Source organism: Fistularia commersonii, chromosome 23 (assembly GCF_037954325.1).
Source record: "Fistularia commersonii isolate RoL2024-O1a breed Wild chromosome 23, RoL_Fcom_v1.0, whole genome shotgun sequence".
Lineage (NCBI taxonomy): Eukaryota > Metazoa > Chordata > Actinopteri > Syngnathiformes > Fistulariidae > Fistularia > Fistularia commersonii.
In genome coordinates this window covers 6,512,970-6,531,041 of record NC_141306.1, presented here as the reverse complement: position 1 = coordinate 6,531,041, position 18,072 = coordinate 6,512,970, and the positions used below count along the sequence as shown (strand labels likewise).

At 38.6% G+C, this 18,072-nt stretch overlaps 1 protein-coding gene across 2 annotated transcripts; it reads right to left on the bottom strand.

The window, feature by feature from the left end:
* Positions 1-5,839: 5,839 nt before the first annotated feature.
* On the bottom strand, positions 5,840-17,719 carry kcnj4 (potassium inwardly rectifying channel subfamily J member 4). 2 transcript variants are annotated; one of them, XM_086170673.1, is made up of 3 exons: positions 17,433-17,719; positions 11,817-11,930; positions 5,840-9,498 (listed from the first exon to the last, which is right to left on the bottom strand). In XM_086170673.1, the coding sequence occupies exons 2-3, from the start codon at positions 11,843-11,845 to the stop codon at positions 7,890-7,892; spliced, it is 1,638 nt and encodes a 545-aa protein (XP_086026799.1). In that variant the 5' UTR covers positions 11,846-11,930; positions 17,433-17,719; the 3' UTR covers positions 5,840-7,889. The 2 variants fall into 2 exon arrangements, with proteins under 2 accessions (XP_086026799.1, XP_086026800.1); XM_086170674.1 differs by having other exon boundaries at positions 11,817-11,927.
* Positions 17,720-18,072: the final 353 nt, after the last annotated feature.

The following is an 18,072-nucleotide window of genomic DNA, read 5'->3' as shown; positions in this document are numbered from 1 at the left end:
CCTTTGTGATAAGATTTTTTTTTTCTTTCAGATTGTTTAGTTTCAGGTTAGTTTTATACATAAGGAGCTAAAGAAGGTCATTTTTGGGGTGTTGACTTCCTCTGTGTTTCTAAGACAGAAGTTGTTTTGATGTCAAAGAAAGAAACAGAGTTAGGGAGAAGAGGATGATGGTTGATGCTTCTTAGCAGAAGATATGGAAAAGGAACAGAATAAAAAAGTCACTTTCCAATCATGAGTTTTTCTCGGAACATTGAATTAAGCAGCGTGAACGGGTGGGGGCCTCAAGGGTCTGGGGGTGGCTGGCCGCAAAGATGCCTGAATGAAAGAGTTTGTTGTTTGATTCTGGGAGAGGGAGATGAAAGGGGAGAGGAAGATGGTGAATTTGTCGGGCAATACTCCCCTCTCCCATTGCCTTCTCACCCTGCGGCCCTCCCTTGCTTTGCCCATGTGAGCCAGAGTTCAAATACAGGGCCCACAGCTGCTTACACACACACACACACACACCAAATGAACACACACACAGAAACACTTGCATGCACATAAACACGAATGCATACGCACTTATACGAACACACATTCATGCATATGCTCCCCCCAGTACACACGCACACACACACACACAGACACACACACACACACGTGTAGTCACACACACCGGGGTGCACACATAGGCACAAACAAGCTCACACGTATTGACACTCAAACACACATCCACAAACAACATCAGTATCATCCAATTATTTTCTGTAAGGTTTGCTGTTTGCCCAACTATTCATTTATAATTGAAATGCTTATTTACATTAATCCCAATCATCCCCGGCCCTGGACGCTGATGTGTGTCAGACAACGCGACAATCAAGCGTCAAACTAGAGTCACAGTGGGAATGTTAGCGCCACCCTGGCAGCGCAGAGCTTGTAGCATCAGCAAAAACATCTGCAGCCACCGCATCCAATTACGACATTAACAATAACGCCAGTAAACATGAATGGCCCGACTTTGTTCGCTCGGCAGGATCAGTGCCCTTAGGTAATGCAGTTTATAGTCCGCTGGCAGCCTGAGAGAACTGTCCATATGAAAGAAAAAGTCACGTTACCCCAAGTACATAGAAGTAGCAGGACTTCCTACCGTTGAGGCTTCTCTTTTGAGTACTGAGTGCAGAGAAAGTACAAGACAGTTTTTGAGAACCATCTAATGGTTCTCAATCCAAATCAGTTTTAATTGTAAGTATAACAATCGTTTAATCATAGCATTTCTCCCCCGAAATTTTTAACATTACAGCACGGGATGTTTACCGAATTGTTGTGCAGTTAGTGTGTATCAATTCTGGTCACACTGTCCTCACATAACATGGAGAAAGTAGGAAACATTATTTGAAATTGTGGAATAGTGGTGTAACAATAGGGGATTTCGCTAATAACTTACTTGATGAGGAACTGCAATGTAACAAAAAATTTTAAGAAAATATTCCTTTACACTCATTGGCGAGTTCATTTGTACAATAACACAAGATCAAGTACATCAACTCAAATAATATTCAGATAACTAGTAATCAAATTCAGTTTAGGCCACAGCATTATATTGAGATATTTCTAAAATGTTTTGCCTGGAAATTTTCTACTAAAAGAAAGCTTTCAAAACATTGTAGTTTAGTGTCACAGTGTCTCACATTCTGACTTATAGAATAAATCTTTATAAATCATGGCTGCTAGCTGTTGTCATAGACTGCATTACTTGGTACCGGTGTACCTCATCATCCTGTCAGTCGTTGTGTATTTCATGTGAATTCAGGACCAAGATTCACAGTGTGAGAATGACCAGGTTTTGCAACAGATTGGATCCCTGTGAGGCTCATTATGTTTCAGCACCAGAACTGTTTGCGTCCTTGAACCATTTCTTGAAATAAGGCCGATCAATTTTTTGCTGTTTTATTCTTCATGTGTTGTGCATTGGCTTTCTATATCTATGGAGGTTTCTTGGTTTGAACATTTTCTGAAATATTTGAATGAATGTAAGGTGCTAACTCATTGGTCCTTTTTAACACATTATCTAAATAAAAGTATAACTTTCAAATCTAAAGCCTAAAGATAGGAGTCTTTGAACACAACTCAACAAAGAAATAATTTATGTGAAAACAGGGTTTGGATTTTTCCCTATTACAGGTATGTTGGTCATATTTCTGACTAAATATCTGAAATCCAAAGGTTAGCCTTTTGCAAGAATCAAACATGAATAGTGAGTGGCTTTTATATTTATGACCTTTATAACCGGAAATCAAAAACCTGACCGGAAAGGACAAGCATTAAGGGACAGCAGTTTTCTGTTTCAGTTTTTTTCTGAACTGGCTATTTATATTTAAAAGCAGAGGGACTTGAATCATCCTGCACAGTGAAGAAACTTGAGCGGGTCAAATGGCTGAGGAGATTTCACCATTTATTTTAATCCACTCACAAATGTTGGTTGGGAAATAATTTACAAAAAAAAAAAAAAAAAATCTTTCAGTTTCACTCCTACATCTGGGGCAGGATTCGAGGCTCGTGTCTGCTTTCTGAGCAGGAAGGTAAAAAAACATTTTAGTGAGACTATAGTCTGGAGTGGTTATACCTTTTAATATGCTTTTGGATTTTAACCTGTTTCCACTGATGATGCGGTGGTTGTTTTAGCCATTTGAAAAGGAGTCATTTGACAAGTGCAGGTTTTTGCCCCCGCCCACCCTCAAGCCCGTCTTTTTCGAATTGCTCCCTTTGGTCAAAAATATTTAGTGAGTCTGTCACAGTACACCTCTAATCCAGCAGCAGGGAGACGGGTGAAAGCATAGCACAGACTGCAGTTTGCATCAGTAGTCATCTGGGGGAGGCTTTCGCAGCTAAATACAAAGATAACGTCTGTGGCGGGGGCTTATGTTTAAATTTTGGAGTGAAAGCGAAACGGATCCAAGCATAGCCGAATCAGAGGCAGCTGATAAATTAAAAAAAAAAGACAGAGCAAATAATAGAAGAGGAGAAATAACAGGAAAGAGCCCGAAATGGGCTGTGATAGTAACATGGAGAACAGTGGTGCGATGGAAAACAAGTGACAGGAGAAGGGGGGGTGGGGTTGTTAATGCACCTCGCCGTGAATTCTCCAAGTAGAAAACTGTTGTGCACACAGACACACATACATCCCATAATTAGCATGCTAACAGGCAGTTAAATGCCCCGCACAAAGGCCCACTGTTGAGCCTGCGCTGCTCTCTCGGAGACAATGCACAATAGGAGTCAGTGGGAGCCTCCAAATCACCCTAATAAGTGATGTGACCCGGCGAGGCTTCTCCTGTTTTACTGTTCGATCACACTCCTTCACTAAGTGACCCACTGGAGGAAAGATGATAGCCTCTGGGCCTGTGGCTACTGAACAGCTCGCCCTTCCTCCATTTCTCCATTTCCACAGTTCCATCCAGCGACAGAAAGTCTCTCCCGTGAGACTCAGATGTCCAACTTGTTGCCTCCTTCGGCGGAGGGGAACATGAACATCCATCTGGCTGCAGGAAGGAGTTAGATTATTGCAATAGATTAGAATATTCCTTTCATCATCCCACTGTGGGGAAATTTCAAATCTATAATTTATTAATGTTATATATTAAATGATTATTACTATTATTCCAATTGTGGCTTGTCTAGGAATTGCCTGGTTGCCTCTGACGATAACTTCATTGTAGTAAAAATGTGGACAGATGTGGCAATATGTGTTTGTCCCGTGATCTTGACAGCTAAATATTTGATTTCAAATAAGCAGAATGATGTACAGGCAGGGTTGACGCAAAATAGAAATGTACGTTTTCTTTGATTAATTGAACATCAGATTTGAAGGAGACGGGCCTATAGACTCTTGTGCAGAATTTTACATCTTGAATATTAATCTATTAAATGAAAAATATCCCGACAGGTTGACATTTTTAGCGATTGAGAAGAAGCGGGTAATTATCAATTGAGGTATTTTGGCTCTGTTCCCCAGTTTTGCCAATGCATGTGAAGAATATATAATCAAATGTAAAGGAATTTCTGCAATCCCCAAGGAAGCAGAGATTTCTGACCATCAGATTCAGAGCAGAACATGAACTAGAAGGTAGCTGTCTATGTCCTGGATGTTGCTTTTAGAAAAGCTCACGGTTCATTAGCGCAGGACGAGGCTGAGATTTAGTCTCACTATATCTCGTAATTAGAACCAGTTTATTTTAAGGACCTTCTAATTCTGGGAGGAACCTTGTTTTACTGTGCAATTACTGCAAACAGTGGGCAAACTGTTCTACAAATGCAACCAATTGAAACTCTCACAGGACTGAATGTTTTTGGCAGCCGGCATTGAAAGCTACTACTCTTGTCAAAAAAAAACCCAACACAATTTAGAATTGAAACACTGTTACATCCAGTGGACAAAGGTTTCGGAGTAAATTTAAGCCACTTAATTCCACTTAACAAATCGCATTTTATGTTATGTTATATTTCGACACCATAGATACATTATACTTTCTATCACTGTATATTGGTCTTTGATTACAATTTTCGTACCCTCCCTGCACGGTGAAAGTGCGCCCCTTTTGTTTGTCTGTCATTGAATATTTATCAGCGAGGATTCAAAGATTTAAGTATAGATATTATTGCATTAAAGATGCGGCACACTCACTGTCTACTATTAGGTCAAAAAAGTTGTTGTATTTTACTTCATTTGTCTATAGATGTATTTTGAGTTATAGAATATAGTGACATGGCAAAAGTTATCGCACATGTCATTTGAGTCATGCTCTACAGGATGAAGGGCCTGGGGACGCCAGTGCATGAGAAAACTTAAACATGAGGAAGACGAGAGCCTCTCCAGAGAGTTTTGATTCTCCTTATATATCTAAAGACGGAAGGTCAGAAATGGAGCCCTAAATGTTCCTTAAAGGGCTGTAAAAGTAACTATTTAAAACCCCTTGTGCATCATTTTAAGAGAAAATGCATTTGCCCTAAGTCAGGCCCTGATGTTTTCAGGGGAAATGAGAGGAGTACAGAAATCAGTCATGAAATCAACCTTAACTTTTAATTTAAACAAAATTAACCTATACATTTATGTCTACTTACATAGATTTGCTTAAGTGAAGTCTTGAATGTTGAGCTTTTTTGTTGTTGTTGTGAAGATTGTCAATTGTGTAATTACCAACTTTTATTTCAGTAATGTCTGAATATTTTGCCTGCCACAGATAAAGACTGCTTTGACTGTATTGACAAAGTAGTTCCTCAGAGATAATCCACATAAACAAAACAGAATCTGATCATCCCCGAAGCCATGTACCGAGATATGTCTTGAAAATTCTTCCGTGTAGATGCGTATGCAGTGTTATTTTGTTTGTTTTGTATCATTCTGTGTTGTCAACACTTAAGTTCCCCAAAGCTTGACGTGGAGAGATTTCTCTGAAAGAACAAACAAGTAAACAAACAGATACATAAATAAAGTCATAGCCTCAGAGCAGCAGCAGCCCTCGGCAGGTTTGCAGACCTGGACGTGTCATATGATCCGTGGCGCCATCTTTCTGCAAGATGTGGCAGTCACGGCCCGATGCTGCTGCACCAAAAGTCCCTCTGGCCTCGTTTCCAAGAAAATTCTCCTTCGAATTTATATCTCTCTGTATTTCAGCAGCCAGCTTTTGCATTTTTATCAAACGCCCATTCATTACGTGAAATTCGACCGTTCCCATTTGCACCGCTAGAGGGCGCGTCAGTTTGTTGTTTACTCCTTATATGACACATCTGCAGACGTCTGTTCACTTCTGTAACACCAGTGTTCAAAAGTAACGGTTATATTAAAAAGGACAGTCCACGTGTGTATTTCAGGCTTTTTTTTTAACTTTACTGTTTTTTTTATTTGAAATGGGTAAGCAACAAAATTAAACAAATATAGTTTTGCAACATCAAAAGCTTTACAGGAAAGAATAAAGTGCCTTGTTCTTGAGTTTACCTGTAGGCTTGTTTCAGTTTCAGTGCGTATTTATCTACAGGCAGGGGGAAGAAATCTTACAAATCTTTTCACAAAGAAGAGGGGAAACAAAATACGTTCTTGTAATCCCAAAATGACTTTTACTCATTTATCTTTTACTATTTACTTCATTCATGTTGGGGCTCCCATCAGTGATGAGCTGTTATGCAATAAAGAAATAAAAAGAAATAAATGGGGGAAAGGGGAGTAAATGAATGTTGTACGCTGCCAGTTATTTAATGAATGTTCAGACTTTTAGATCAGAAAAAACATAAACAAAAAACCCAGTCCTGGAATTCAAAGGAAATATTTAACCAAATATATTTTCTTATTTGCCTTTGACAAGAGTTACATTTGAATTGCTAGAATTTTATTTATATATTTCTTTAATAATCACTCTATCTATACATGCATACACATATATATATGTATATATAAGTGTGTGTATATATATACATATATATAAATAAATGCTAATATTGTAGGCTTCATTTTCTGGCCATTTTTTTCAACAATACTGTTTGCGCATGCTGAACATTGCAGGATAGCAATGAAAATACATACATTTTAATTTCAAAACCTACCAAATGCTTGCAACTAATGTTCATACATCACATCCTAACTCACAGAGAGTCACTCAACAACAATCACCGCCAAAAGAATCAATCCAGCAAAAACTAATTCAAAAATGAAAACAAAAACAATAGAAACTTTTGTGGTATCACAATCGGAGAAGATGGTTGATAGCTTCAAGGTGAATATTTCTTTCTGGAGGAGTTTCCAGAGGAAGAAAAAGCATTTACTGAAATGGTTTTGTATTAATAACTGTTTTGCTCCTTTGCTCACAGTGGGAAATGACCAAACAACCAGCATAAATAGTATAATACACATGGCATCTCCATTCTGCCCAAGTACCATGACATATTGCAAAATCAATGTTCATCCCTTTATGTCCTCTAGTCTTTTCTTTCCATCCAAACATTGAATGTGCCTCATATTCTCCTTGTTCCCGGCTTTAGCACCACAGGGTGCCTGTTATCACTGCCTATCACTCGCTCCGTGAGAATCTATCTGAATTTAAAGTGATTTGTCGAAAACAAAAAGTTGTGTTGATGGCTTTTGCATTGATAACACCAAGATAAACAGTGTACTATTGGCTATACTAACACGAGTACCTATTACTTTCTGAAACTATGCTTAGTTTACGACCCGATGCTTTAATTTTGATTGCTTGAAGGTTTAAGAAAAGGGTTTTAAAAGGAGTGACGTTTTGCGAAAATCAAAATTGCATATAGTTAAAACAACAAAGTACTCTTGGTTACATTTATAAACAAACTCTTTCTACACGCAGGGATTGCACTTGGAATGGTATTGTTATATTATTGCACAGCAAAATCAGTACAGATATGTATTTAAGAGTGCAAAGCGCCTGGAACCATTGTAGGTACAATGACCAAATAAAAACAAATAAGTTTCATCAACACATCATTTTCAAAGCAACTATTTATAGAATGAGTTGACGCCTCATCAAAGAAGAAGAGGATCACATTAAAGTGCTAATACTTGCATTAAATGTCTTGTTTACATCCACCACAAATTGTATTCCTGGGTTATGTCAGTTTAGAAGCATCCAAATTCATGACTCACCTTGTTTTTGTGCTCTTCTCTGATCATAAGTCCTAATAATAGGAAGCCTGTCAGATCCTTTTTCCTCAAGTAAAGTTTTTCTGTCATTTCCAATCTTAATGAGAAGATATGAGAAACTTAAATGTAAAAACACTTAAGACTGGCAAGGCAAAAGGGGTTTGAACCTCTGTACACAAATGGATCACTTCACCAAGAAAAATTCCTGAAGATCTGGGGTAAAATAAAAAAAAAAAAAGTACCCTCCCTCGAACCCCTACATCTCCTGCTCATTCTTATAGGTCACTGGATCCAGGGGAATGGCAGTCTGTAGGCAGTCAAACTCCATCTGGTTATTGTCCATATCCAGTACACACATGACGTTACCTGAGGTCATGGCTGCAGTCTCCTGGAACATATTTTGAAAATCTACAGAAACTGAAGTCCTTCTCTCCTCTGTTCGCTCCTTCGCTACAGCCTGAGAGGAGTCAAATATGTCGTTCTCTTCTTCCCCACAGCTCAGTGCAACTTCGTTCTCATAGCAGAAAGCAGTCAGTGACGCAGGAATCAAGTTTTTGGTGGATCTACATGCAGAGACCGGGGAAGGGTTGGAAGACGACCGGCTTGCAACTTCATCCAGCTCTTTGGCGCTGAGGTGGGGCGTTGATGGCACCTCATAGGTCTTGTGAAAGCGGGCATAGTCTACCTTGTAGGAGTTCCGATCCTCGTAAATGACAGGTTCAAACCTGTGACCCCAAAATATCTCCCTGGCCAGGTAAGAGCTTCGAAACTGAGTGGTCATGGCTGTGGCCTCTACCATTCCTTCCAATATCACTACAATCTCAAAGTCATCTGTTTCTAGATCAGCTCTACTCAACGTGTACAAGGGGCTGTCTTTGTCTATCTCATGAACTATAACCAGCGGGGATACCAGAAACAGTCGGTCTGTTCCCTCATCATAGCCCACATTCAGGTCCATCTGCTCCAACGGTATGAACTCACCTTCAGTAGTGACATATGAGCGTATGAGCTGGGCTCTGACATGAGCTTCAACGATATGGCTCCTCCGCAGGTTACCTACCCTCCACATCAAGCACAGCTTGCCGTCACGCATTGCAATTACAGCGTTTTTGGAGAACATGAGGGTCTGGTTCCTCTTCTTTGGCCGTGCCATCTTGGCCATGATGGTGCCAATCATGAAAGAGTCAATTATGCAGCCCACGATCGACTGGATAACCACCGTTATCACAGCAATGGGGCATTCCTCAGTGACACAGCGCCACCCATAACCAATCGTGGTCTGGGTCTCCATGGAAAATAATAGGGCCCCAATAAATCCCTGGACGTGGAGGATGCAGGGCATCCTTTGTGACTGTCCGGTTGCTGGAATGGGTCCGTGCAATGACCCCACTGCCAGTCCCTCTCCTTTTACCATGGGATGGTCCTCAAAGTCCCCGTGAGCCAGAGAAACACTGTAAAAGATGATGCCGAAGAAAAGCCAGGACACCATGAAGCTGGTGCAAAATATCAGCAGCAGGTATCTCCAGCGTATGTCCACACAGGTGGTGAAGATGTCAGCTAGGTACCGCTGCCTCTTCTCTTCCATTTTGGTGAACACAACGTTACATTGTCCATTTTTCTTCACAAACCGGCTCCGCACTTGATTGGAGCCCCTGGTCAGAACTTTTCCGTTGTAGTTGTTCATCCCTCCTTGTCCCCTGATGCTGGTCTCAGCTGTGGAGGCTCCAGACCTCCTCCAACTTGTCTTTGTGTCTTCAGTGGGTGGGTGCAGTCGGACCAAGGTGGACGTGTCGGTGTTATGGAGTCCTAAACTAGAAATCTTCTGTTGTTCCTCTCCTGGTAAAATATCTGACACGATGCTGTATCTGTCAAGAACATAGAGAGGGAGGATTAAGGTTTACTGAAGCCTGTCGAATGGAACAACAATGATGCCCTGACCTCACCACAACAATGACCATCAGTATCATTATGGAGAAACTGTTTGTCAAAGTTCAGACAGGTGACAGAGTGGTTACACTTGGAAGGCCTCATTACAGGATCGGGCACAGAAACAATATTGTTCTCCTCATATAGAAAAGGAACAGATCGGTAATCACATCAAAATATGACGTTCAAGAGTTAATCTCTTTATTCTAAAACCCGATATTTGTTACTGGAACATCTTAGAAATTGAAGATCTGCTAAAAATTTTAGTTAATACTAAACCAATCGTCTGATGGCTTTATTAATTTAAAAATAGGAAAATTCTGATCCAGTGAAAGATAACATTTTTTAAACGCAAACTATATTTTTTCTCCTTCTCTCTTCTAGTTTGGTAAATACTTTAAATGTCAGGCCTCAGTGGGATAGATTTTAGGTCATCGGTTTGGTAACACTTATCCGGCACAGACTCAAATAGATGGCAGGATGTGGTTTTGAATGTCATGGCTTCAATGAATAAACTCTGTCATGTGAAGTGTTTGATGGGGCCAATAAAGCAGCCTGTATCTGCTTTGTCAGACATGTTTTTCACAGCTCACACTATTAAAGTTGCTTTCTACAGAAAAAAATAGGAAAGAGCACTGCCAGACGCTCAGAAGCCAAGCTGTGAGAAAGGGGGGACTCTGTCACTTCTTCAGTTTCCTCCTCACACTCTAATAAATTGTCCTGACTCAGAGGTAGGACGAGGACTAAGCACGAAACAACTTGAATTAGATGATAATTTAACTGAAAAAAGTGAAATCCAAAAGCATAAACCTAAAGGACATAGTGGTTATAATCACATCTTCATCTTTGGTCGCTGTTCAGGGACAAAAATCTGGCGATTGGGTGGATTCATAGAGGGATGAAGAAAATAAACAAGAAAGAGGGACAGCCACGCAGGAACTGTAGGGGCTTTTCATTATGAACTGAAGGGAGGGCAAGAAAAGATGTGACAAAAGAAAAGGAAAGAAAACAAAAGAATGACACATTCAGGGTAAGACAGGGAACTATACACATGACAGAGGTCCAGAGACTAATTCAGTTCAAAAACATCATCTGAGACCCCTCAAACGGGACCGACCAACAAATACTGTGCATTAGTGGCTTGGGTTTGAAGAAGAAAAAAAACAATGATGAAAGCATACATGACTTTGTGAATATTTTTAATTTGACAAGTTCAGCTTTGGATACAAGATATTTCTTTTACTCTAAAGACATGGTTTGTGACTTCATCCAACTCAATAAAAGACCAGAATCATCTTTAAAAACAAACAGACTAGAATCAGATTTTCAATGGGAGCAGGGGTGAATCAAACTTGTCTTTCTCCTTTACATGGATTACCATCTGGAAGGTTTCTTCAGTTTAGCTACATGAGTAGGATTTGTGTCATCACAGATTATAGGATTATAATCTGAGTCTCTCCCAGTCTTCAACTCATTTCAAGTGGGACAATTTTGATTATACCGGCTTGTAAAGTACAAATGTTGATACTCTTTTTAATCCTCCATTTTCCTCTTTCATCCATTTTCCATTGACAGTTGAGAAACTGATTTTTGAAGGTGTGCTTGAAGTGTCAAGACAGATATAATGTTATATGGAATTTAAGCTGCATTAAATTGTGGAGCTATAAGAAAATCAATGTAAAACATGGTCATTCCAAAGCTGAGATGTTACTGAATGTTAGCATTGTGTCACTTCTCTAAGAGAAATCTGAGGCTTCTACATGGAGGAAAGAACCCAGCATGCATCTGCTAAGGACAGAATAGGATGGCCTTGGCCTTTCTCAGGATCTGCTTGCTCTAAATATCCCTGAGCTGGTCCTGACTCACCGTGACAAGGCGTCTAATTTATAAACCACTTCTTACTGCAACGTTGAGCTGCGATGAGTCCAAAACTATAGACCATCTGAGAATGATTACTTAAAGAGCTGTTGTTGGTTGACAATAACTACACCAAAATAAAGTAATCAAGACGTTACATGAAATACAAATGCTTAAACTAACTCAAGGATTTATGGCTCTACTGCGGTAATTCTGCAGTAACAACTCTGAACAGCTCATCGATAGTAAGGTGCTCAAAATGAAGTTTGACAGCATTTTGTAAAAACTGTAAAGACAGGAATAATAAAATCTAAAATCACAGAATAAGGTTGAAAAGTTATGTAAATATTAGCATCTTCGAGTGTATCCACATTCTACCAACGTCACTTGTTGGACTTACTTGTTCCCATGACAACAGTAGTCACTCATGTGGGTCCAAGTCGGGAGGTCAGACTCTGCCGTTCCTCTGGAGATCAGATGTCCACCATGGAGGTGGTGTTTGACCTCTGGGCTGCTGGAGGAGGGAAAACCAGGATCAGACCAAATAGTCCAAATATAAGAAAATATCAAGAATGCGTCTCAAATGCCAACAAACACAAAATATAGCATTTGTTTGTTTGTTCGTTTTAAAGTTAAAGCTCAGTGTTGTATTTTTTCATGCATTGCATCATCGTATATGAGACCGTAGGACTGCTCTGTCTGTTTTGTGTTGCTGTTCTGAAGTGAAAGAAGAGGATTAAGACGTAATCCTGATTTGATTTCATGATATCTTGTGGAGTCGTGACCCCTCCAGAATTCATAGCTACTGCCATGAAGGGATTATTGCTTCCCAACAACAACTGCACACCATAAAGCTTATTGTGTAATTCCGATGTTTACATTGAGAGATTGTTGTGGGAAGATAGAAGAGGGACTCCTAAAAGAGATTCAATGTAGTTTTCTTTTTAATTATTTATATTTATTGAGTATTTTATTTAACATATTATCATATTAAAACATATTCCGTGAAATTGGTACAATTCAAGTTGTACATCCTACTTGTTGTATTTGTTTGCTTTTGGATTTTAAAATTAAAAAGACAGAAATTTAGAAAATTAGAAGAAGATTTGATTGCTCATTTAATCATTAACCTCTGATTTCAGGTTAGAAATGGCAATAAATCCAACTCCTCATTATGGTGAACATCAATACATGTAGCAGGATCAGTGGCTGTGGTCTTTAACTAATTCTGAAATTTGATCTAGATAACTGATAAAGATAAATTCATATTTGGAAAGTACAAAGTACAAGGATATTATGAACAAACATGAAAGATGTGAAACTGATCATTAGTAATTGATTTTAGGCAGCGAAACTTTGGCCACTAATAAGGTCTTTTTCCAAATATCATTCGACCCAGTTGTCCTTCAGGATGACCCAACTGATGTCATTCCTATCACCAGTCTGTCTAGCAGAGCAAAGACTATCATCCCCTACCATGTCTCAGTGACAATTAAAGAAGCAAAGCATTTTCAAAACAAAAGTAGAGTTTGCTGTTGCTTTCTCAGTTTTAAACATTCCTGGAAACTGTCCGGCCTATGGGCCTCAGCCAGTCCTTCGACTATCAACCTGAGGCCGACACGAAACTTAAAAATGGAAAATAAGTTGATATCATGCATGCCATACAACTGAATTGCTTTCATTTTTTGAAGGCGACAACAAGAACAGTGATAATAATGATAAACATATTAACTAAGGTATTGTTTTCATCATAAATGAACATTCGTAGATTCAGGTGTACAATCGTGCACATATATCATCACCATCACGAGACATGTTATTATCCCTAAAAGAAAATGCTCACGAACATTAAAAAAAAAAAGTAATACAGAATGTTAAGTTTGTTACAAAACCTTGACTTTTAAGTATTCACTAGCTGAAAACAAGGGTAAAGTTGTGAGTTATAATTTGATAATTGAAATACTATAACAATACTAAATAAGCTGAGGGAAATAGCTAGTTTGGTTAGCTTTGCTAGCTTAGCTGAACTGCAACGCTAACAAGGACTGCCTCTTTCCAAGGTCTACATTCAGGGATGGAGCCGTCAAATCTGCTATATGATATCCCCCAAGATCACAAAACAATCAAAAAAAGTTGGCTGTTTTTTGGAGCGTGAGTTTGTAGACTTAATTAAATTTGCTGCGTTTATATGCCTGAAAAAGGGGGTATATGAGAAGGTGCCCTTGTCTCGGGGAACCGTACCAAGTGGGATAACAGACACCACAGGAAATCTGAGGCTTTAGCTGAAAAAAAAGTGGATAGTTTTGGCTTTTCAGCCACTGCTTGTTTTATGTGCAACATGAATTTAAAAACAGGTGTTTGAAATCCAACCTTAACTGTAACTAGTTTAAACCAGTTTACTGATTTTTAAATGAAGTGAATTGGCAGAGGTGACTACAACCTATTGCAGGGGTGGGCAATTATTTTGGCTCGTGGCTAAATTTCTTATTTAATTTTTATGCCAAATAGGTATCATGTACACTGAAGAAAATGAAAATTGTAATTTGAATATCTAAATGTTTTTGGCATTTTATTTCAACATTAAAATCGTTAATGATCACATAAATGTACCAATATTATTTTGTTTGTAATCATCCATACAAAATTAAAAAAAAGGAAAAAATAATTCAAAATATTTAGATAATTTCTAAATTCAATATTGATTGAAAATGATTATTAAAATATTAAAAGAAAATAGTTTGGCGGGCCGGATAAAAAAGCAAAATAGGATGGATGTGGCCCACGGGCCGTAAAATGCGCTATTGGTTTGGCACACCTCAGTCCAGGCTTCTTATGTGTGGCCCCTTTGGAAAATGAATCACCCCTCCTTGCTGTATAATAAAACCTTACAATATATAGTTATCGGCGGCATCATTTTGTAGGTACGAATTTTAATTTGTAGAAGCACTTGACCACGACCCATCGCACTAAATATAAATTACACACACACACATTGTGTCCGATTGTGGCTTTCACCTCTTCAAATTGTATTACATATTGATCTTTTTCATTTCCCCTCAAGAAAGTGGGAAAAAATGTGACATATGTCGTATAAATTTAAAGTGAGTGTTGAAGTGAGTTTAAAACGATTTCTCATGTGTTGTGAGTCGTGACACAAAGCTCACATAACCCTCTGTCTCTACACACATTATGTGCAGATGATATTTCTACAAGTCTTGAGGTGTCCTTAGTTAAATAACAAAACAAAAACAAGTTGTAAACAAAAACAAATGAGAAAAGCATTGTTCTTCCCAAAGCCATGTCTAAAAATAGAAAACGCATCCAGCAAAAACAATAACCTATGACATTTTCCATTCATTGAGGCAACAGACACGTTACAGACGAGGCGACACGAGGCGAGACACACAATAAAGTTATTGTTTTTCGAGACAGCATTCGTAGCAACATGTCAACTGTGGCATCTGAGAGGCAAAGATTAAGTTCAATTGTTTTTTTTTCTGTTGAAAGCTTTGCTCCTTGATGTTTTTTTTAATTGAATGCCTTTTAAATTTTGATTTTTGATGTGACATAAATGGCAAAACTGTGAAAGTGTCATTATCATAATTTTCTCTGACATATGAAGATTAACATTTATCAGCAAACCAGGCATCAGTTGACTAAAACTCCACTCTCCATTTTAGCTTTTGTCTACTGTTCCTTGTAAATTTCTTACAAGCAAACTAGGCATCAGTTGACTAAAACTCCACTCTCCATTTTAGCTTTTGTCTACTGTTCCTTGTAAATTTCTTACAAAGAAATGTAAATTTTGATATCATATGAAAAATCTTCCACAAAACCTGATTAATTAAAAGGATTACAAACATTTAAATTCTGATTTTCTCAAATAACCAAAATAACATTATCTTCTTTATTTGCCCAGTTTCCTGAATATGCATTATGGTCTCTACCTTTGTTTGATGGAAATTAGGAATAGAAATTACAAATAGGTCTGTTTATCATGGGATGGTAGTTTACTGAGCCCAAATGTAGTAAAAGTGCCTGTGACTGTGCTTGTAAAAAATTGTGTGTTTGTGGGGGTGAAAGAACACTTAGCTCTTATTACTACTGATTGGACCATGTGCTTCTTCAACATGTAAAGATACCTTCTCAGCTCCAGGGATAGATCATCCAATCATTGAATACAGGGATTGCAGTTTTATTTACGTTCACATTTTATTTTTTAGATTATAATACTCCAATTTTGGTTCTTTGCCTCCACAGGATTCCTACATTTCTCTCTCACAAACACCTCCAGTCCATAGAGAGTCCATGCCAACCCTGTCCAGGTGGTCTGTAGCTTATTCCTTGTCTCATGAATCTTGGAATGAAAGTCAAGATCACTCAAATAAGACAGTCATTCGGTTCTGTGCAACAGATATATCTCAAGCCTGGTTGGGTTGGACTCTGGGGATACTGTTAATATTGCAGAGCTTCAAATAATTAAAACAGATGAGATAAATGTTTCCACTGCATGTCAGTCACAGCTGGTCATTCACTGTCTGTGAAGGATTGAATGGCATTACAAGATGCATTAAAAAGAATATTGTGTGACCTTAACCTGTGGGCGTTTTCAACAGGAAATGATGACATTAAAGTAGACAGCCAAAAATATAAAATAACACAATAAGTCATGAGAAGTGGACTAGTTGTCGGCACTTGGTTTTGGTCTACAGGGACAATAAAATGTGTTTAGTGTCTTTTTTACTGCGGGAAAAGTAGACGTATAACATTATTGCTAATTGCCAAACTGAATCTCAGCAGAGTCCTTGGCAGACTTCATTTTGAATGCATCCGAGTTTCATTTGTTGAACTTGATGTTTTTTTGGTAGTATGCAAACAATGATAAGTCAGTTTTCACCTCTTCCCATCACAAAGCCAGCCCACAAACACACACTCATCCCTGCAGAGAAAAAAATAAAACATCATACGTCACACAAACCTCCATCTTGGCCATATTTCTGTTTTTTTTTCTCCTTCTTGTCTATTTTTTTTAAAATCCCAGTTTGTGTTAGAAATCTGGTAATTCAATGACAAAATAATCATTTTGTTCGATGTATAATATAGATAATACATATTTGTGGTTCTCAGTGGCTTTCACTTGTGGAAAGAAAACTAAAATGAGGATACAAATTCAAACTTTACTGTCTTACGAATGTGAAAGCATTCAGTCACCTTGTCTCTCAAGAAATTTCCATCCTGATGATGCTTTTAAAATCAGAGCCAGCAGTAAGTTAGCGCTGAGCTGGTGAACTCTCATTGCTGTTACGAACGTCTTGGACTCAAGTGTTTTACATGATAAATTTGATAATTAATAAAATCATTAATATAATCACTAATTAGTCATTCACTAATCCTTGCTTTTTCAGATAAAACCTAATTGCAAGACTTGAATCTTCAAAGATCCAGGATAGATTTAAGTTACATCAAAAAATGATTAACAAACATGATTACCACGAACCTGCTCACCTCTGAGCCTTCACATGGACCAAGTTTTGTCAGTCATGTGCTTTACATGTCAAATGCTCGCATAATTCTTGTTTGATGTACGGGACACAACACATCCGCAACAGCAACATACAATGTGGTGAAGTTGAGTCAGTTGAGCTGAGTTTTACAATTGGACAAGAAGCTCAGATGTATTTGTGTTTTTTCATGATGCCACAATGGGCCTGTTTACATGATCTCTCTCTCTCTCTCTCTCTCTCTCTCTCTCACACACACACACACACACACACACACACACACACACACGCAAACACACAGTTTCCATGATGCCTTACTGACGTAGCGCATGTTTTGCTATGATGTCAGTGATGGTGTCTCTGTGTTAAACCTATGTCATCATCATCTTCAGCTCAAAGTTACTGGATTAATCTGTTAAGTAAAAATAAAATAAAAAAAAAAAAGACATATCCTACTAAATTGTAATCTTTAGATCATGAAACACTATTAAAAACTGATCAAAAATCATACTCACCCCGAGGAATAGGGGAGAGTCACTGAGTTGAAATCTGAATTTCCGTTGTACCAAAACTTCACTTTTCAAAGTGACACTTTCATTATCCAAAACAAATGTCCCATGTCTTCATGTTTTCATCCATGGCCTGCAATCCATTCATTCTTTCATTCCTTTCATTCTTCTTAGGCTCCTTTGCTCAGTTTCTTCTTCATCACTTCCGTACTGACGTACTCCCTTTGTTTCTCCTTTTTAATCCGTCATTGTCCTACCCATCTGTAATCCCGTCTCTCCGTGCTCACCTGTGTGTACTCATCTAGCGTGTGCTGCAAATGCTGTGTCAATGTCCCATCTGCAGAGGAGGGAGAGGAGAGAGAAGGAGAGCAGAGGAGAGAGAGGGGGATGGATGGAGGAGTAGAGGTAAAATATGAGACACATAGAGACAAAGCTGAAGTGTCTCAGCCCGTGTAGGTGTAGGATGAAGCCTGAAGAGCCCAACGAAGCAAACGAGGATGAGACACAGCGGAGTCCAGTTTTCGAGATCAGCGGGCTCCAGAAATGAACATGTATCACAACATTGGGTTTGTCTATATTTTCCTCGTGTGTTAAAATACCACTATCTATGTTATCAGTGTCAGGTCAATCTGATGGACAATGGAAA